The sequence below is a fragment of the Ascaphus truei genome, chromosome 2, assembly GCF_040206685.1.
Source record: "Ascaphus truei isolate aAscTru1 chromosome 2, aAscTru1.hap1, whole genome shotgun sequence".
NCBI lineage: Eukaryota > Metazoa > Chordata > Amphibia > Anura > Ascaphidae > Ascaphus > Ascaphus truei.
This window is the reverse complement of record NC_134484.1, coordinates 670,240-692,380: the sequence shown is the minus strand read 5'-3', so window position 1 is coordinate 692,380 and position 22,141 is coordinate 670,240. Positions and strand designations below refer to the sequence as shown.

Here is a 22,141-nt window from a genome sequence, read left to right as displayed (position 1 = left end):
TGCAATGGGCGGAGTTATGCTGCAGTGGGCGGTTATGCTGCAATGGGGCGGAGTTATGATGCAATCTGGCTAATTTATGATGCAATGTGGCGAATTTATGATGCATAGGGGCGGAGTTATGCAATGGGTGGAGTTATGATGCAATGTGGCGGTGTTTACGACTGTCTCAGGGTTGCCCGTCAGCGTGAGATTGACCTTATTCTGCTTGAGACCGTTACACAAATGGAAAGGGCTGGTCTCGTGAGGTTAAGGGACAAGTCTGAGAGAAGAGGCAGTCTCCTGCCAGACTGCAGGGTGCGGGGAAGTCACACAAGTCTAACATGGGTTTGTGCCACAGGAGGAATGTGACCACACCAACCACGGACATGATCATGGCGTGTCCCTGCAGAACTACCACGAGGAGCAGAAGAAGAAGCAGCGTCAGTCTGAGTCCCAGGCCGACCTGGTAAGAGAGACACCTCCCAGTGTGAGTCCCAGGCCGACCTGGTAAGAGAGACACCTCCCAGTGTGAGTCCCAGGCCGACCTGGTAAGAGAGACACCTCCCAGTGTGAGTCCCAGGCCGGCCTGGTAAGAGAGACACCTCCCAGTGTGAGTCCCAGGCCGACCTGGTAAGAGAGACACCTCCCAGTGTGAGTCCCAGGCCGACCTGGTAAGAGAGACACCTCCCAGTCTGAGTCCCAGGCCGACCTGGTAAGAGAGACACCTCCCAGTGTGAGTCCCAGGCCGACCTGGTAAGAGAGACACCTCCCAGTCTGAGTCCCAGGCCGACCTGGTAAGAGAGACACCTCCCAGTGTGAGTCCCAGGCCGACCTGGTAAGAGAGACACCTCCCAGTGTGAGTCCCAGGCCGACCTGGTAAGAGAGACACCTCCCAGTGTGAGTCCCAGGCCGACCTGGTAAGAGACACCTCCCAGTGTGAGTCCCAGGCCGACCTGGTAAGAGAGACACCTCCCAGTGTGAGTCCCAGGCCGACCTGGTAAGAGAGACACCTCCCAGTGTGAGTCCCAGGCCGACCTGGTAAGAGAGACACCTCCCAGTGTGAGTCCCAGGCCGACCTGGTAAGAGACACCTCCCAGTGTGAGTCCCAGGCCGACCTGGTAAGAGAGACACCTCCCAGTGTGAGTCCCAGGCCGACCTGGTAAGAGAGACACCTCCCAGTGTGAGTCCCAGGCCGACCTGGTAAGAGAGACACCTCCCAGTGTGAGTCCCAGGCCGACCTGGTAAGAGAGACACCTCCCAGTCTGAGTCCCAGGCCGACCTGGTAAGAGAGACACCTCCCAGTGTGAGTCCCAGGCCGACCTGGTAAGAGACACCTCCCAGTGTGAGTCCCAGGCCGACCTGGTAAGAGAGACACCTCCCAGTCTGAGTCCCAGGCCGACCTGGTAAGAGAGACACCTCCCAGTCTGAGTCCCAGGCCGACCTGGTAAGAGAGACACCTCCCAGTGTGAGTCCCAGGCCGGCCTGGTAAGAGAGACACCTCCCAGTCTGAGTCCCAGGCCGACCTGGTAAGAGAGACACCTCCCAGTGTGAGTCCCAGGCCGGCCTGGTAAGAGACACCTCCCAGTGTGAGTCCCAGGCCGACCTGGTAAGAGAGACACCTCCCAGTCTGAGTCCCAGGCCGACCTGGTAAGAGAGAGACCTCCCAGTGTGAGTCCCAGGCCGGCCCGGTAAGAGAGACACCTCCCAGTCTGAGTCCCAGGCCGGCCCGGTAAGAGAGACACCTCCCAGTCTGAGTCCCAGGCCGGCCTGGTAAGAGAGACACCTCCCAGTCTGAGTCCCAGGCCGACCTGGTAAGAGAGACACCTCCCAGTGTGAGTCCCAGGCCGGCCTGGTAAGAGAGACACCTCCCAGTCTGAGTCCCAGGCCGACCTGGTAAGAGAGACACCTCCCAGTCTGAGTCCCAGGCCGACCTGGTAAGAGAGACACCTCCCAGTGTGAGTCCCAGGCCGACCTGGTAAGAGAGACACCTCCCAGTGTGAGTCCCAGGCCGACCTGGTAAGAGAGACACCTCCCAGTGTGAGTCCCAGGCCGGCCTGGTAAGAGACACCTCCCAGTCTGAGTCCCAGGCCGGCCCGGTAAGAGAGACACCTCCCAGTGTGAGTCCCAGGCCGACCTGGTAAGAGAGACACCTCCCAGTGTGAGTCCCAGGCCGGCCCGGTAAGAGAGACACCTCCCAGTGTGAGTCCCAGGCCGACCTGGTAAGAGAGACACCTCCCAGTGTGAGTCCCAGGCCGACCTGGTAAGAGAGACACCTCCCAGTGTGAGTCCCAGGCCGACCTGGTAAGAGAGACACCTCCCAGTGTGAGTCCCAGGCCGACCTGGTAACAGAGACACCTCCCAGTCTGAGTCCCAGGCCGGCCCGGTAAGAGAGACACCTCCCAGTCTGAGTCCCAGGCCGACCTGGTAAGAGACACCTCCCAGTGTGAGTCCCAGGCCGACCTGGTAAGAGAGACACCTCCCAGTGTGAGTCACAGGCTGACCTGGTAACAGAGACACCTCCCAGTCTGAGTCCCAGGCCGACCTGGTAAGAGAGACACCTCCCAGTGTGAGTCCCAGGCCGACCTGGTAAGAGAGACACCTCCCAGTCTGAGTCCCAGGCCGACCTGGTAAGAGAGACACCTCCCAGTGTGAGTCCCAGGCCGACCTGGTAAGAGAGACACCTCCCAGTCTGAGTCCCAGGCCGACCTGGTAAGAGACACCTCCCAGTCTGAGTCCCAGGCCGACCTGGTAAGAGAGACACCTCCCAGTCTGAGTCCCAGGCCGGCCTGGTAAGAGAGACACCTCCCAGTGTGAGTCCCAGGCCGACCTGGTAAGAGAGACACCTCCCAGTGTGAGTCCCAGGCCGGCCCGGTAAGAGAGACACCTCCCAGTCTGAGTCCCAGGCCGACCTGGTAAGAGAGACACCTCCCAGTCTGAGTCCCAGGCCGGCCCGATAAGAGAGACACCTCCCAGTCTGAGTCCCAGGCCGACCTGGTAAGAGACACCTCCCAGTGTGAGTCCCAGGCCGGCCCGGTAAGAGAGACACCTCCCAGTCTGAGTCCCAGGCCGACCTGGTAAGAGAGACACCTCCCAGTGTGAGTCCCAGCCCGGCCTGGTAAGAGAGACACCTCCCAGTCTGAGTCCCAGGCCGACCTGGTAAGAGAGACACCTCCCAGTCTGAGTCCCAGGCCGACCTGGTAAGAGACACCTCCCAGTCTGAGTCCCAGGCCGGCCCAGTAAGAGAGACACCTCCCAGTCTGAGTCCCAGGCCGACCTGGTAAGAGAGACACCTCCCAGTGTGAGTCCCAGGCCGGCCTGGTAAGAGAGACACCTCCCAGTCTGAGTCCCAGGCCGGCCTGGTAAGAGACACCTCCCAGTGTGAGTCCCAGGCTGGCCCGGTAAGAGAGACACCTCCCAGTCTGAGTCCCAGGCCGACCTGGTAAGAGAGACACCTCCCAGTGTGAGTCCCAGGCCGACCTGGTAAGAGAGACACCTCCCAGTCTGAGTCCCAGGACGGCCTGGTAAGAGACACCTCCCAGTCTGAGTCCCAGGCCGGCCTGGTAAGAGAGACACCTCCCAGTCTGAGTCCCAGGCTGGCCCGGTAAGAGAGACACCTCCCAGTGTGAGTCCCAGGCTGACCTGGTAAGAGAGACACCTCCCAGTGTGAGTCCCAGGCCGACCTGGTAAGAGAGACACCTCCCAGTGTGAGTCCCAGGCCGACCTGGTAAGAGACACCTCCCAGTCTGAGTCCCAGGCCGACCTAGTAAGAGAGACACCTCCCAGTGTGAGTCCCAGGCCGACCTGGTAAGAGACACCTCCCAGTCTGAGTCCCAGGCCGACCTGGTAAGGGAGACACCTCCCAGTCTGAGTCCCAGGCCGACCTGGTAAGAGAGACACCTTCCAGTCTGAGTCCCAGGCCGACCTGGTAAGAGAGACACCTCCAATCCCATTATGGGAGGACATTTGCTGGTTCTGTGATCCAGGATCAGGAAGTGTCACATTGCAACCCACCAATGTCATCACTATGGTCGCCATGGGCTTAGTTTTCACAAATAGAGCTATATCCATATGTATGTCTTTATATAGCACCCACAATGTACTCACCACTTAATCAAAGAGATGATGGCATGTGGGAAAAGAAGGAAGGATGGGATGGGAGGTGTGAGGAGAAGGAAGGATGGGAGGTATGTGGTGAAGGAAGGATGGGAAGTGGGAAGAGAATGAAGAAAGGGAGATGTGAGGAGAAGGAAGGATGGGAAGTGTGAGGAGAAGGAAGGATGGGAGGTGTGAGGAGAAGGAAGGATTGGAGGTGTGAGGAGAAGGAAGGATGGGAAGTATGAGGTGAAGGAAGGATGGGAATGGTGAAGAGAAGGAAGGATGAGAGGTGTGAGGAGAAGGAAGGATGGGAGGTATGTGGTGAAGGAAGGATGGGAAGTGGGAAGAGAATGAAGAAAGGGAGATGTGAGGAGAAGGAAGGATGGGAAGTGTGAGGAGAAGGAAGGATGGGAGGTGTGAGGAGAAGGAAGGATGGGAGGTGTGAGGAGAAGGAAGGATGGGAAGTATGAGGTGAAGGAAGGATGGGAATGGTGAAGAGAAGGAAGGATGAGAGGTGTGAGGAGAAGGAAGGATGGGGTGTGAGGAGAAGGAAGGATGGGAAGGGTGATAAGTAGGAAGGGTGTGAGGTGTGAGGAGAAGAAACAATAGTAAGGGTAAAGAGAAAGAAGGATGGAAAGCATGAGAAGGAAGGATGAGAAGTGGAAGAAAGAGGGATGGGAAGTGTGAGGAAAAGGAAGGATGGCAAGTGTGAGGATAAGGAAGGATTGGAAATTGTAAGAGATGGAAAGATGGGAAGTGGGAGGAAAAGGATGGCTGGGAAGTGGGAGAAGGAAGGATAGGAAGGGTGAGAAGAAGGAAGGATGGGAGGTCTGAGGAGAAGGAAGGATGAGAAGTAGAAGAAGGAAGGACAGGAGGTGTGAGGAGAAGGAAGGATGGGAGGTGTGAGGAGAATGAATGATGGGAAGGGTGAGGAGAAGGAAGGATGGGAGGTGTGAGGAGAAGGGATGGGAGGTGTGAGGAGAAGGAAGGATGAGAAGTAGAAGAAGGAAGGATGGGAGGTGTGAGGAGAAGGGAGGACGGGAGTTGTGAGGAGAAGAAAGGATGGGAGGTGTGAGGAGAAGGGAGGACAGGAGGTGTGAGGAGAAGGAAGGATGAGAAGTAGAAGAAGGAAGGACGGGAGGTGTGAGGAGAAGGAAGGATAGGAGGTGTGAGGAGAAGGAAGGACGGGAGGTGTGAGGAGAAGGAAGGACGGGAGGTGTGAGGAGAAGGAAGGACGGGAGGTGTGAGGAGAAGGAAGGATAGGAGGTGTGAGGAGAAGGAAGGACGGGAGGCTTGAGGAGAAGGAAGGACGGGAGGTGTGAGGAGAAGGAAGGACGGGAGGCTTGAGGAGAAGGAAGGACGGGAGGTGTGAGGAGAAGGAAGGATAGGAGGTGTGAGGAGAAGGAAGGACGGGAGGTGTGAGGAGAAGGGAGGACGGGAGGTGTGAGGAGAAGGAAGGACGGGAGGTGTGAGGAGAAGGAAGGACGGGAGGTGTGAGGAGAAGGAAGGACGGGAGGTGTGAGGAGAAGGAAGGACGGGAGGTGTGAGGAGAAGGAAGGATAGGAGGTGTGAGAAGAAGGAAGGATGGGAGGTGTGAGGAGAAGGAAGGATGGGAGGTGTGAGGAGAAGGAAGGATAGGAGGTGTGAGGAGAAGGAAGGACGGGAGGTGTGAGGAGAAGGGACGGGAGGTGTGAGGAGAAGGAAGGACGGGAGGTGTGAGGAGAAGGAAGGACAAGAGGTGTGAGGAGAAGGAAGGACAAGAGGTGTGAGGAGAAGGAAGGACGGGAGGTGTGAGGAGAAGGAAGGACGGGAGGTGTGAGGAGAAGGAAGGACGAGAGGTGTGAGGAGAAGGAAGGACGGGAGGTGTGAGGAGAAGGAAGGACGGGAGGTGTGAGGAGAAGGAAGGACGGGAGGTGTGAGGAGAAGGAAGGACGGGAGGTGTGAGGAGAAGGAAGGACGGGAGGTGTGAGGAGAAGGAAGGACGGGAGGTGTGAGGAGAAGGAAGGACGGGAGGTGTGAGGAGAAGGAAGGACGGGAGGTGTGAGGAGAAGGAAGGACGGGAGGTGTGAGGAGAAGGAAGGACGAGAGGTGTGAGGAGAAGGAAGGACGGGAGGTGTGAGGAGAAGGAAGGACGGGAGGTGTGAGGAGAAGGAAGGACGGGAGGTGTGAGGAGAAGGAAGGATGGGAAGTGTGAGGAGAAGGAAGGACGGGAGGTGTGAGGAGAAGGAAGGACGGGAGGTGTGAGGAGAAGGGACGGGAGGTGTGAGGAGAAGGAAGGACAAGAGGTGTGAGGAGAAGGAAGGATGGGAAGTGTGAGGAGAAGGAAGGACGGGAGGTGTGAGGAGAAAGAAGGACGGGAGGTGTGAGGAGAAGGAAGGACGGGAGGTGTGAGGAGAAGGAAGGATGGGAAGTGTGAGGAGAAGGAAGGACGGGAGGTGTGAGGAGAAAGAAGGACGGGAGGTGTGAGGAGAAGGAAGGACGGGAGGTGTGAGGAGAAGGAAGGACGGGAGGTGTGAGGAGAAGGAAGGACGGGAAGTGTGAGGAGAAGGAAGGACGGGAGGTGTGAGGAGAAGGAAGGACGGGAGGTGTGAGGAGAAGGAAGGACGGGAGGTGTGAGGAGAAGGAAGGACGGGAGGTGTGAGGAGAAGGAAGGATGGGAGGTGTGAGGAGAAGGAAGGACGGGAGGTGTGAGGAGAAGGAAGGACGAGAGGTGTGAGGAGAAGGAAGGACGGGAGGTGTGAGGAGAAGGAAGGACGAGAGGTGTGAGGAGAAGGAAGGACGGGAGGTGTGAGGAGAAGGAAGGACGGGTGGTGTGAGGAGAAGGAAGGACGGGTGGTGTGAGGAGAAGGAAGGACGGGAGGTGTGAGGAGAAGGAAGGATGGGAGGCTTGAGGAGAAGGAAGGACGGGAGGTGTGAGGAGAAGGAAGGACGGGAGGTGTGAGGAGAAGGAAGGACGGGAGGTGTGAGGAGAAGGAAGGATGGGAAGTATATATATACACACATGCTACTCTCGTTAGTGGTTCGTTAAGGGATTAATTACATATCAGCAGCCAGCAAACTCTTTTTTTCTATTATATATTACATAATTTTGCTGCATGAATTACTGAGATCATCTTATATACATTGCAGACGATATACAAACGCACAAAAGCACACCACACACACACACACACACTGCACGCACACAGACACTGCACGCACACACAGACACTGCACGCACACACAGACACTGCACGCACACACAGACACTGCACGCACACACAGACACTGCACGCACACACAGACACTGCACGCACACACAGACACTGCACGCACACACAGACACTGCACGCACACACAGACACTGCACGCACACACAGACACTGCACGCACACACAGACACTGCACGCACACACAGACACTGCACGCACACACAGACACTGCACACACACACACACACACTGCACGCACACACAGACACTGCACGCACACACACTGCACGCACACACACACACTGCACGCACACAGACACTGCACGCACACACAGACACTGCACGCACACACAGACACTGCACGCACACACAGACACTGCACGCACACACAGACACTGCACGCACACACAGACACTGCACGCACACACAGACACTGCACGCACACACAGACACTGCACGCACACACAGACACTGCACGCACACACAGACACTGCACGCACACACACACACTGCACGCACACAGACACTGCACGCACACACAGACACTGCACGCACACACAGACACTGCACGCACACACACACACTGCACGCACACAGACACTGCACGCACACACAGACACTGCACGCACACACAGACACTGCACGCACACACAGACACTGCACGCACACACAGACACTGCACGCACACACAGACACTGCACGCACACACAGACACTGCACGCACACACAGACACTGCACGCACACACAGACACTGCACACACACACAGACACTGCACACACACACACACACACTGCACGCACACAGACACTGCACGCACACACAGACACTGCACGCACACACAGACACTGCACACACACACACACTGCACGCACACAGACACTGCACGCACACATACACTGCACGCACACATTACTGAGTTCCCTTCTGTTGTATTCCAGGTAAACACTTCGGATGTGGAGTATGCGACTGTGAATAAGCCAAAAATAAGCCGCGGTGTGTTCCCCAAATCTCTCCTTGCACCCCATTTCTCTCTCCCTGCACCCCAACTCCCTCCCTAACACCCAACTCCCCCACTTGGCACCCGCAACTCTGCACCCCCAACTCCCCCACTGCGCACCCCCAACTTTCTCTCCCTGCACCCCAACTCCCTCCCTAACATCAAACTCCCCCACTGCGCACCCCCAACTCTCTCTCCCTGCACCCCAACTCCCTCCCTAACCCCCAACTCCCTCACTGCGCACCCCCAACTCCCTCCCTAACACCAAACTCCCCCACTGCGCACCCCCAACTCCCTCACTGCGCTCCCCCAACTCCCTCCATAACCTCAACTTCTTCAGTTCGCACCCGCAACTCCCTCACTGCGCACACCCCCTGGGCACCCCCAACTCGCCAACTGCACCCCCCCAACTCCCTCACTGCGCACCCCCAACTCCCTCACTGCGCACCCCCAACTCCCTCACTGCGCACCCCCAACTCCCGCACCCCCAACTCCCTCACTGCGCACCCCCAACTCCCTCACTGCGCACCCCCAACTCCTTCACTGCGCTCCCCCAACTCCCTCACTGCGCTCCCCCAACTCCCTCACTGCGCACCCCCAACTCCCTCACTGCGCTCCCCCAACTCCCTCACTGCACACCCCCAACTCCCCCACTGCGCACCCCCAACTCCCTCACTGCGCACCCCCAACTACCTCACTGCGCTCCCCGACTTCCTCACTGCGCACCCCCAACTCCCTCACTGCTCTCCCCCAACTCCCTTCCTATCCCCCAACTCCCTCACTGCGCACCCCCAACTTCCTCACTGCGCACCCCCAACTCCCCCACTGCGCACCCCAACTCCCTCACTGCGCACCCCCAACTCCCTCACTGCGCACCCCAAACTCCCTCACTGCGCACCCCCAACTCCCTCACTGCGCACCCCCAACTCCCTCACTGCGCACCCCCAACTCCCTCACTGCGCACCCCCAACTCCCTCACTGCGCACCCCCAACTCCCTCACTGCGCACCCCCAACTCCCTCACTGCGCACCCCCAACTCCCTCACTGCGCATCCCCAACTCCCCCACTGCGCACCCCCAACTACCTCACTGCGCACCCCCAACTCCCTCACTGCGCACCCCCAACTCCCTCACTGCGCTCCCCCAACTCCCTCACTGCGCACCCCCCGATGACACCCTGTCTCTCCCCCGATGGCAGCCCGTCTCTCCCCCCGATGGCACCCCGTCTCTCCCCCCCGATGACAGCCCGTCTCTCCCCTCGATGACAGCCCGTCTCTCCCCCCAGATGACACCCCGTCTCTCCCCGATGACTGCCTGTCTCTCCCTCCGATGACACCCCGTCTCTCCCCCGATGACACCCCGTCTCTCCCCCGATGACACCCCGTCTCTCCCCCGATGACAGCCCGTCTCTCCCTCCGATGACACCCCGTCTCTCCCCCGATGATAGCCCGTCTCTCCCCCCGATGACACCCCGTCTCTCCCCCGATGACAGCCCGTCTCTCCCCCCGGTGACACCCCGTCTCTCCCCCGATGACACCCCGTCTCTCCCCCGATGACAGCCCGTCTCTTCCCCCGATGACAGCCCGTCTCTCCCCCCGATGACAGCCCGTCTCTCCCTCCGATGACAGCCCATCTCTTCCCCCGATGACAGCCCGTCTCTCCCTCCGATGACAGCCCGTCTCTCCCCCGATGACAGCCCGTCTCTCCCCCGATGACACCCCGTCTCTCCCCCGATGACACCCCGTCTCTCCCCCGATGACAGCCCGTCTCTCCCCCGATGACAGCCCGTCTCTCCCCCGATGACAGCCCGTCTCTCCCCCCGATGACACCCCGTCTCCCCCCCGATGACACCCCGTCTTTCCCCCGATGACAGCCCGTCTCTCCCCCGATGACAGCCTGTCTCCCCCCCCGATGACAGCCCGTCTCTCCCCCCGATGACACCCCGTCTTTCCCCCGATGACAGCCCGTCTCTCCCCCGATGACAGCCCGTCTCTCCCCCGATGACAGCCCGTCTCTCCCCCCGATGACAGCCCGTCTCCCCCCCCGATGACAGCCCGTCTCTCCCCCCGATGACACCCCGTCTCTCCCCCGATAACAGCCCGTCTCTCCCCCGATGACAGCCCGTCTCTCCCCCGATGACAGCCCGTCTCTCCCCCCGATGACAGCCCGTCTCTCCCCCCGATGACAGCCCGTCTCTCCCCCCGATGACAGCCCGTCTCTCCCCCCCGATGACACCCCGTCTCTCCTCCGATGACAGCCCGTCTCTCCCCCGATGACAGCCCGTCTCTCCCTCCGATGACAGCCCGTCTCTCCCCCGATGACAGCCCGTCTCTCCCCCCCGATGACAGCCCGTCTCTCCCCCGGTGACACCCCGTCTCTCCCCCCGGTGACACCCCGTCTCTCCCCCCGGTGACACCCCGTCTCTCCCCCCGGTGACACCCCGTCTCTCCCCCGATGACAGCCCGTCTCTCCCCCGATGACACCCCGTCTCTCCCCCCGGTGACACCCCGTCTCTCCCCCCCGATGACAGCCCGTCTCTCCCCCCCGATGACAGCCCGTCTCTCCCCCCGGTGACACCCCGTCTCTCCCCCGATGACAGCCCGTCTCTCCCCCCCGATGACACCCCATCTCTTCCCCCCGATGACAGCCCGTCTCTCCCCTCGATTGACTGCCCGTCTCTCCCCCCCGATGACAGCCCGTCTCTCCCCCCGATGACACCCCGTCTCTCCCCCGATGACACCCCGTCTCTCCCCTGATGACACCCCGTCTCTCCCCTCTTAGAGCTGAGAATGCTCCCATACATGATCACCATCGGGGACGCGATACACAACTTTGCGGACGGTCTCGCTATGGGGGCTGCGTTCTCCACCTCCTGGAAGACGGGTCTGGCCACGTCCCTGGCCGTTCTGTGCCACGAACTTCCACATGAGCTGGGTGAGTCCTGACCTCTCCGCCCACACAGATAGAGGGGGCTCTGGGACATGGGACTGTCCCTGCCCGCAGGGTGACACAGTGACACAGATAGAGGGGGGCGCTCTGGGACATGGGACTGTCCCTGCCCGCAGGGTGACACAGTGACACAGATAGAGGGGGGCTCTGGGACATGGGACTGTCCCCTCCCCGCAGGGTGACACAGTGACACAGATAGAGGGGAGCTCTGGGACATGGGACTGTCCCTCCCGCAGGGTGACACAGTGACACAGATAGAGGGGGCTCTGGGACATGGGACTGTCCCTGCCCGCAGGGTGACACAGTGACACAGATAGAGGGGGCTCTGGGACATGGGACTGTCCCTCCCCACAGGGTGACACAGTGACACAGATAGAGGGGGGCTCTGGGACATGGGACTGTCCCTCCCGCAGGGTGACACAGTGACACAGATAGAGGGGGGCTCTGGGACATGGGACTGTCCCTCCCCGCAGGGTGACACAGATAGAGGGGGCTCTGGGACATGGGACTGTCCCTGCCCGCAGGGTGACACAGTGACACAGATAGAGGGGGGCTCTGGGACATGGGACTGTCCCTCCCCGCAGGGTGACACAGTGACACAGATAGAGGGGGCTCTGGGACATGGGACTGTCCCCTCCCCGCAGGGTGACACAGTGACACAGATAGAGGGGGGCTCTGGGACATGGGACTGTCCCCTCCCCGCAGGGTGACACAGTGACACAGATAGAGGGGGGCTCTGTGACATGGGACTGTCCCTCCCCACAGGGTGACACAGTGACACAGATAGAGGGGGCTCTGGGACATGGGACTGTCCCTCCCCGCAGGGTGACACAGTGACACAGATAGAGGGGAGCTCTGGGACATGGGACTGTCCCCTCCCCGCAGGGTGACACAGTGACACAGATAGAGGGGAGCTCTGGGACATGGGACTGTCCCTCCCCGCAGGGTGACACCGTGACACAGATAGAGGGGGGCTCTGGGACATGGGACTGTCCCTCCCCGCAGGGTGACACCGTGACACAGATAGAGGGGGGCTCTGGGACATGGGACTGTCCCTCCCCGCAGGGTGACACAGTGACACAGATAGAGGGGAGCTCTGGGACATGGGACTGTCCCTCCCCGCAGGGTGACACCGTGACACAGATAGAGGGGGGCTCTGGGACATGGGACTGTCCCTCCCCGCAGGGTGACACAGTGACACAGATAGAGGGGAGCTCTGGGACATGGTACTGTCCCCTCCCCGCAGGGTGACACAGTGACACAGATAGAGGGGGCTCTGAGACATGGGACTGTCCCCTCCCCGCAGGGTGACACAGTGACACAGATAGAGGGGGGCTCTGGGACATGGGACTGTCCCTCCCCGCAGGGTGACACAGTGACACAGATAGAGGGGGGCTCTGGGACATGGGACTGTCCCTCCCCGCAGGGTGACACAGATAGAGGGGGGCTCTGGGACATGGGACTGTCCCTCCCCGCAGGGTGACACAGTGACACAGATAGAGGGGGGCTCTGGGACATAGGACTGTCCCTCCCCGCAGGGTGACACAGTGACATAGATAGAGGGGGGCTCTGGGACATGGGACTGTCCCTCCCCGCATGGTGACACAGTGACACAGATAGAGGGGGACTCTGGGACATGGGACAGTCCCTCCCCGCAGGGTGACAGTGACAGATAGAGGGGGGCTCTGGGACATAGGACTGTCCCTCCCCGCAGGGTGACACAGTGACACAGATAGAGGGGGGCTCTGGGACATGGGACTGTCCCTCCCCGCAGGGTGACACAGTGACACAGATAGAGGGGGGCTCTGGGACATGGGACTGTCCCTCCCCACAGGGTGACACAGTGACACAGATAGAGGGGGGCTCTGGGACATGGGACTGTCCCCTCCCCGCAGGGTGACACAGTGACACAGATAGAGGGGAGCTCTGGGACATGGGACTGTCCCTTCCCGCAGGGTGACACAGTGACACAGATAGAGGGGGGCTCTGTGACATGGGACTGTCCCTCCCCGCAGGGTGACACAGTGACACAGATAGATGGGGGCTCTGGGACATGGGACTGTCCCTCCCGCAGGGTGACACAGTGACACAGATAGAGGGGGGCTCTGGGACATGGGACTGTCCCTCCCCGCAGGGTGACACAGTGACACAGATAGAGGGGAGCTCTGGGACATGGGACTGTCCCCTCCCCGCAGGGTGACACAGTGACACAGATAGAGGGGGGCTCTGGGACATGGGACTGTCCCTCCCCGCAGGGTGACACAGTGACACAGATAGAGGGGGGCTCTGGGACATGGGATTGTCCCTCCCCGCAGGGTGACACAGTGACACAGATAGAGGGGGGCTCTGGGACATGGGACTGTCCCCTCCCCGCAGGGTGACACAGTGACACAGATAGAGGGGAGCTCTGGGACATGGGACTGTCCCTTCCCGCAGGGTGACACAGTGACACAGATAGAGGGGGGCTCTGTGACATGGGACTGTCCCTCCCCGCAGGGTGACACAGTGACACAGATAGATAGGGGCTTTGGGACATGGGACTGTCCCTCCCGCAGGGTGACACAGTGACACAGATAGAGGGGGGCTCTGGGACATGGGACTGTCCCTCCCCGCAGGGTGACACAGTGACACAGATAGAGGGGAGCTCTGGGACATGGGACTGTCCCCTCCCCGCAGGGTGACTCAGTGACACAGATAGAGGGGGGCTCTGGGACATGGGACTGTCCCTCCCCGCAGGGTGACACAGTGACACAGATAGAGGGGCGCTCTGTGACATGGGACTGTCCCTCCCCGCAGGGTGACACAGTGACACAGATAGAGGGGGGCTCTGGGACATGGGACTGTCCCTCCCCGCAGGGTGATACAGTGACACAGATAGAGGGGGGCTCTGGGACATGGGACTGTCCCTTCCCGCAGGGTGACACAGTGACACAGATAGAGGGGGGCTCTGTGACATGGGACTGTCCCTCCCCGCAGGGTGACACAGTGACACAGATAGAGGGGGGCTCTGGGACATGGGACTGTTCCTCCCCGCAGGGTGACACAGTGACACAGATAGAGGGGGGCTCTGGGACATGGGACTGTCCCTCCCCGCAGGGTGACACAGTGACACAGATAGAGGGGGGCTCTGGGACATGGGACTGTCCCTCCCCGCAGGGTGACACAGTGACAGATAGAGGGGGGCTCTGAGACATGGGACTGTCCCCTCCCCGCAGGGTGACACAGTGACACAGATAGAGGGGAGCTCTGAGACATGGGACTGTCCCCTTCCCGCAGGGTGACACAGTGACACAGATAGGGGGGGGCTCTGGGACATGGGACTGTCCCCTCCCCGCAGGGTGACACAGTGACACAGATAGAGGGGGGCTCTGGGACATGGGACTGTCCCTCCCCGCAGGGTGACACAGTGACACAGATAGAGGGGGGCTCTGGGACATGGGACTGTCCCTCCCCGCAGGGTGACACAGTGACACAGATAGAGGGGGGCTCTGGGACATGGGACTGTCCCTCCCCACAGGGTGACACAGTGACACAGATAGAGGGGAGCTCTGGGACATGGGACTGTCCCTCCCCGCAGGGTGACACAGTGACACAGATAGAGGGGGGCTCTGGGACATGGGACTGTCCCCTCCCCGCAGGGTGACACAGTGACACAGATAGAGGGGAGCTCTGGGACATGGGACTGTCCCTCCCCGCAGGGTGACACAGTGACAGATAGAGGGGGGCTCTGGGACATGGGACTGTCCCTCCCCGCAGGGTGACACAGTGACACAGATAGAGGGGGGCTCTGGGACATGGGACTGTCCCTCCCCACAGGGTGACACAGTGACACAGATAGAGGGGGCTCTGGGACATGGGACTGTCCCTCCCCGCAGGGTGACACAGATAGAGGGGGGCTCTGGGACATGGGACTGTCGCTCCCCGCAGGGTGACACAGTGACACAGATAGAGGGGGGCTCTGGGACATGGGACTGTCCCTCCCCGCAGGGTGACACAGTGACACAGATAGAGGGGCGCTCTGGGACATGGGACTGGCCCTCCCCGCAGGGTGACACAGTGACACAGATAGAGGTGGGCTCTGGGACATGGGACTGTCCCTCCCCGCAGGGTGACACAGTGACACAGATAGAGGGGGGCTCTGGGACATGGGACTGTCCCTCCCGCAGGGTGACACAGATAGAGGGGGGCTCTGGGACATGGGACTGTCCCCTCCCCGCAGGGTGACACAGTGACACAGATAGAGGGGGGCTCTGGGACATGGGACTGTCCCCTCCCCGCAGGGTGACGCAGTGACACAGATAGAGGGGGGCTCTGGGACATGGGACTGTCCCCTCCCCGCAGAGTGACACAGTGACACAGATAGAGGGGGGCTCTGGGACATGGGACTGTCGCTCCCCGCAGGGTGACAGTGACACAGAGGGGGGCTCTGGAACATGGGACTGTCCCTCTCCGCAGGGTGACACAGTGACACAGATAGAGGGGAGCTCTGGGACATGGGACTGTCCCTCCCCGCAGGGTGACACAGTGACACAGATAGAGGGGGGCTCTGGGACATGGGACTGTCCCTCCCGCAGGGTGACACAGTGACACAGATAGAGGGGGGCTCTGGGACATGGGACTGTGCCCTCCCCGCAGGGTGACACAGTGACACAGATAGAGGGGGGCGCTCTGGGACATGGGACTGTCCCTCCCGCAGGGTGACACAGTGACACAGATAGAGGGGGGCTCTGGGACATGGGACTGTCCCTCCCGCATGGTGACACAGTGACACAGATAGAGGGGGGCTCTGGGACATGGGACTGTCCCCTCCCCGCAGGGTGACACAGTGACACAGATAGAGGGGGGCTCTGGGACATGAGACTGTCCCTCCCCGCAGGGTGACACAGTGACACAGATAGAGTGGGGCTCTGGGACATGGGACTGTCCCCTCCCCGCAGGGTGACACAGTGACACAGATAGAGGGGAGCTCTGGGACATGGGACTGTCCCTCCCCGCAGGGTGACACAGATAGAGGGGAGCTCTGGGACATGGGACTGTCCCCTCCCCGCAGGGTGACACAGTGACACAGATAGAGGGGGGCTCTGGGACATGGGACTGTCCCTCCCCGCAGGGTGACACAGTGACACAGATTGAGTGGGGCTCTGGGACATGGGACTGTCCCTCCCCGCAGGGTGACACAGTGACATAGATAGAGGGGGGCTCTGGGACATGGGACTGTCCCCTCCCCGCAGGGTGACACAGTGACACAGATAGAGGGGGGCTCTGTGACATGGGACTGTCCCTCCCCGCAGGGTGACACAGTGACACCGATATACCCTGTAGATTCCTGCTCTGACCCCTGACCCTGTTTTCCCAGGTGACTTTGCGGCGCTGCTGCATGCCGGACTCAGTGTGCGCTGGGCGCTGCTGCTGAATTTCGGCAGTGCTCTCACGGCGTTCATCGGCCTGTACATCGCGCTCTCCATCTCCGCAGACTACGCGGTGCAGCAGTGGATATTCACCGTGGCCACCGGACTCTTCCTCTATGTGGCTCTAGTGGACATGGTGAGGCCACGCAGCCACGGGCATCAACCTCGCGCTTCTTTCACACTCTCTTCTATTCCTCTTTCCATCCACCATTTTGTGCCCTTCTCCTCCCCCTCTTCCCCTCTCTCCTTTACCGTTCTCCATTCTCTGCTTGTTTCCCCCCCCCCTACTTCTCCCCTCTCTGTCCCACCCCTCTTACCTCTCCCCCTTTCCCTCTAGCTCTCTTTCACTTCCCCTCTTCTCCCCCCTCATTTCCTCATCCCACTCTTCTTCCCCTCTTCTCCCCCCTCATTCCCTCACCCCACTCTTCTTCCCCTCTTCTCCCCCCTCATTCCCTCACCCCACTCTTCTTCCCCTCTTCTCCCCTTTCTATTTCCCCCTTTCTTTCCACTTTACCTCTCCCTCCTCTCTGCTGCCCCTCTCTTCTCTCCCTCCTCTCTTCTACCCCTCCCATGTCTCCCTCCTCTCTCTTCTCTCCCTTACCTCTCTCTCCCCTCTTTCTTTCAGCTCCCCGCCATGATGAATGTGAAAGACAGCCGGCCCTGGCTCCTCTTCTTCCTTCATAATTTGGGACTTCTCTTGGGCTGGACCATCCTTCTGCTCCTGTCCCTCTATGAGGAGAACATCTCTCTGTGATCCTCCCCACACCCTTCGTCCTCCCTCCTTTAGGACTCCTACTCTCCACAACCCAACCTCGGTCTCACATCCTGTCCACTCTCCGTGGGCTTCATGCGGTCCCCTATGGAGATCTTTCCTGGAGTGGGAGCCATTCTCTGGTGTAGGTGGCACAGGACAGTGACCTACAGGGCTTCTGTGGATGTGGTGCTAGACAGAGCTGTCCAGTGTCTCCCATGGTAATAAGGTTACATGACCTCTTGGTCATGTAGTTCCGTGGTTCTGTTATTACATAACCCTTTGGGTTGGGTGCCATGTCAAAAGGTGACCCTGCATCTGAATGGTGACATCAGTCCATTGTTTACATAATAGCCACTATCTCCAGGTCACCTGACTCTCTGTGGCATTGTTTCCTCCCAGCCCAGTGCATGCTGGGACTTGTAGTCCTGGTTTCCTTCTTTCAAAGTGCAATAAAAAGCAGCAGTGCTGTGTTCAGGGCATTTTATTATCTTAGTGCCAAAGCTGTTTAGACGCCATATTTTAAAAGGCCCTATTTTTATACATATACAGTTAGGTCCGGAAATAATTGGACACTGTCACGCTGTGCCCACCACAAACTAGACGAGACGCTCGGTACTGAGCTGGGAATAGAGAAAACACCACCGACAGGCACGGGGATCCGGTCTGGAGTGTGCGTAGTTGATCTCGCCGGGACAGGAGCAGGGAGAGTAGAATAGTCATAATACTTGCCGAGGTGAGGGTAGGAGAAGTCCGGAGCGTTGGAGGTACTAGTCGCTGGGGTCGGTGCAGGAGAAGGTAGAATGGTCGAGGTCCGAGAGCCGAGTTCAGGTTAGGAGAGTTGCGGAGGGTCGAGGATAGCCAAGGTCGGGGTTCCAGAGAAGCGGTGGTCCAAAGGCAAGCCAAGGTCGGTACACAGGAGATCAAACAAGACAAGGCAGGATATCTAGGAGACAAGAGCGGTAAGCACAGGAACAGGAAGCTTATGCTCAGCCGATGTGCCAGTGGCACTGCTGAGCCTAAATAAGTGAGACGTCCAATCCGAACCGGAGGCGGAACCGGGGGAGTGTCAGTGCGGAGCCAGTGATAGGCTAAGCTAAGGAAGCGCAGGTGAGGGTGCTGAGGGCAATCAGTGCCTGTTGCCACGGACCTCGGGTACGTGCGTGCGCCGCGCACAGGGAGTGTGCACCGGGATCCGGAGGCGGGAACTCCCGCTGTGACCCCAGCCCGCGTGGGAACGCCGTCCGGCGCGAGGATGAGCCACGCGCATGCGCGGAGGAAGCGGGAGTGCGCGTGAGAGCGCGCGAGTCATGAGTCCTGAGCCCCATCAGCGGCCATCAGAGCAGGTAGGGGGCTGTGCGCCTGCTGGTAAAGGTGTGTGGCACCTGGCTCCTGACAGACACTGATACAAGTTTTGTTATTTCGGCTGTGTACCAAAATAAATTCAAGTTACAGTTAAATAATGAATATGGGCTTATTAAAGTGCAGTCTATCAGCTTTAATCTGAGGGTGTCACATCCAAATTGGAGGAAGGGTTTAGGAATTACATCTCTTTAATATGCAGCCCCCTCTTTAATATGCAGCCCCCTCTTTAATATGCAGCCCCCTCTTTTTCAAGGGACCAAAAGTAATTGGACAATTGACTCAAAAGCTGTTTCATGGACAGGTATGGGCTATTCCTTCATATTTCATCATCAATTAAGCAGGTAAAAGGTCTGGAGTTGATTCCAGGTGTGGCATTCGCATTTGGAAGCTGTTGCTGTGAACCCTCAACATGCGGACAAAGGAGCTCTCAATGCAAGTGAAACAGGGCATCCTTAGGCTGCAAAAAAAAGAAAATCCATCAGAGAGATAGCAGGAACATTAGGAGCGGCCAAATCAACAGTTTGGTACATTCTGAGAAAAAAAGAACGCACTAGTGAGCTCTGCAACACAAAAAGGCCGGGACGTCCACGGAAGACAACAGTGGTGGATGATCGTAGGATCCTTTCCATGGTAAAGAAAAACCCCTTCACAACATCCAGCCAAGTGAAGAACACTCTCCAGGAGGTAGGCATATCATTATCCAAGTCTACCATAAAGAGAAGACTTCACGAGAGCAAATACAGAGGGTTCACCACAAGGTGCAAACCATTCATAAGCCTCAAGAATAGAAAGGCCAGATTAGACTTTGCCAAACAATATCTAAAAAAGCCAGCCCAATTCTGGAACAGCATTCTTTGGACAGATGAAAAACTAAGATCAACCTGTACCAGAATGATGGGAAGAAAAAAGTATGGAGAAGGCTTGGAACGGCTCATGATCCGAAGCATACCACATCATCTGAAAAACACGGTGGAGGCAGTGTGATGGCATGGGCATGCATGGCTTACAATGGCACTGGGTCACTAGTGTTTATTGATGATGTGACAGAAGACAGAAGCAGCCGGATGAATTCTGAAGTGTATAGGGATATATTGTCTGCTCAGATTCAGCAAAGTTGATTGGACGGCGCTTCACGTTACAGTTGGACAATGACCCAAAACATACTGCGAAAGCAACACAGGAGTTTTTTTAAGGCAAAGAAGTGGAATATTCTGCAATGGCCGAGTCAATCACCTGATCTCAACCCGATGGAGCATGCATTTCACTTGCTGAAGACAAACCTTAAGGCAGAAAGACCCACAAACAAACAACAACTGAAGACAGCTGCAGTAAAGGCCTGGCAAAGCATCACAAAGGAGGAAACCCAGCGTTTGGTGATGTCCATGCGTTCCAGACTTCAGTCATTGCCTGTAAAGGATTCTCGACAAAGTATTAAAAATGAACATTTTATTTATGATTGTGTTCATTTGTCCAATTACATTTGAGCCCCAGAAATAAGGGGACTGTGTATGAAAATGGTTGCAATTCCTAAACGTTTCATACGATATTTTTGTTCAACCCCTTGAATTAAAGCTGAAAGTCTGCACTTCTATTGCATCTCAGTTGTTTCATTTCAAATCCATTGTGGTGGCGTACAGAGCCAAAATTATGACAATTGTGTCAGTGTCCAATTATTTCCGGACCTAACTGTACATAGAAATATATATATATTTCTATGAACAAAAAATAAATAAATTCTGTTTCTAGGAAAATATTATGTTTAGGTTTCCTAAGAAAGAGTGAGGCTTGGTACTCTTCTGTATCATCAAAGGCACGCCCACACACAGAAGTGCCCACTTCAGAGACCAGCATTTTATTATAGAGAAATCTCATATCTGTGGTCGGGATTGAGACCGGGGAACCCCTCTGACTTCTTTCTTTCTTCGCTTTCTGAACAAATATTATACCTCACTAAATGAAAATTATTTATAACACGGATCTCAGAGAAAAGAATAATAACCTGATAAATAAATGATAAACTGCGATTCTCCTAATATCAATTCTGTAGTACAGCAGTATCATTACAGCCCCGGAGAGGCGCGTGGTCTATCTGTGTGGTCAGTCCCACGTAGGGGCAAAGCGACCTAATGACAGGGACGTGTTTAATGGGTTAAAGGGTCAGTCCCACGTAGGGGCAAAGTGACCTAATGAACGGGACATGTTTAATGGGTTAAAGGGTCAGTCCCACGTAGGGACAAAGTGACCTAATGACAGGGACGTGTTTAATGGGTTAAAGGGTCAGTCCACGTAGGGGCAAAGTGACCTAATAAACGGGACGTGTTTAATGGGTTAAAGGGTCAGTCCCACGTAGGGACAAAGTGATCTAATGACAGGGACGTGTTTAATGGGTTAAAGGGTCAGTCCACGTAGGGGCAAAGTGACCTAATGACAGGGACGTGTTTAATGGGTTAAATGGTCAGTCCCATATAGGGACAAAGTGATCTAATGAATGGGACGTGTTTAATGGGTTAAATGGTCAGTCCCATGTAGGGGCAAAGTGACCTAATGACAGGGACGTGTTTAATGGGTTAAAGGGTCAGTCCCACGTAGGAGCAAAGTGACCTAATGAACGGGATGTGTTTAATGGGTTAAAGGGTCAGTCCCATGTAGGGACAAAGTGATCTAATGACTGGGACGTGTTTAATGGGTTAAAGGGTCAGTCCCCCGTAGGGGAAAAGTGACCTAATGACAGGGACGTGTTTAATGGGTTAAAGGGTCAGTCCCACATAGGGACAAAGTGATCTAATGAACGGGACGTGTTTAATGGGTTAAAGGGTAAGTCCCACATAGGGGCAAAGTGACTTAATGACAGACGTGTTTAATGGGTTAAAGGGTCAGTCCCACGTAGGGGCAAAGTGACCTAATGACAGGGACGTGTTTAATGGGTTAAAGGGTCAGTCCCATGTAGGGGCAAAGTGACCTAATGAACGGGATGTGTTTAATGGGTTAAAGGGTCAGTCCCATGTAGGGACAAAGTGATCTAATGACCGGGACATGTTTAATGGGTTAAAGGGTCAGTCCCCCGTAGGGGCAAAGTGACCTAATGACAGGGATGTTTTTAATGGGTTAAAGGGTCAGTCCCATGTAGGGGCAAAGTGACCTAATGACAGGGACGTGTTTAATGGGTTAAAGGGTCAGTCCCACGTAGGGGCAAAGTGACCTAAAGACAGGGACATGTTTAATGGGTTAAAGTGTCAGTCCCACGTTGGAGCAAAGTGACCTAATGACAGGGGCGTGTTTAATGGGTTAAAGGGTCAGTCCCATGTAGGGACAAAGTGATCTAATGACCGGGACGTGTTTAATGGGTTAAAGGGTCAGTCCCCCCTAGGGGCAAAGTGACCTAATGAACGGGACGTGTTTAATGGG

The 22,141-nt window shown here is 57.6% G+C and overlaps 1 protein-coding gene across 2 annotated transcripts in view; it reads left to right on the top strand.

Moving 5' to 3' along the window:
- The window catches only part of SLC39A4 (solute carrier family 39 member 4), a 58,994-nt gene extending 38,219 nt beyond the window's left edge, over positions 1-20,775 (top strand). Inside the window, exons 7-11 of one of the 2 annotated variants that reach the window (XM_075580883.1) lie at positions 338-445; positions 8,206-8,260; positions 11,045-11,197; positions 16,569-16,756; positions 17,246-20,775. In XM_075580883.1, coding sequence (XP_075436998.1) covers positions 338-445; positions 8,206-8,260; positions 11,045-11,197; positions 16,569-16,756; positions 17,246-17,374 — 633 coding nt within the window. In that variant the 3' untranslated portion in view covers positions 17,375-20,775. Of the gene's footprint in view, positions 1-337; positions 446-3,886; positions 3,905-8,205; positions 8,261-11,044; positions 11,198-16,568; positions 16,757-17,245 lie in introns of those variants that run through there. The other variant, XM_075580884.1, reaches the window with a different exon arrangement.
- The last annotated feature ends 1,366 nt before the right edge of the window (positions 20,776-22,141 follow it).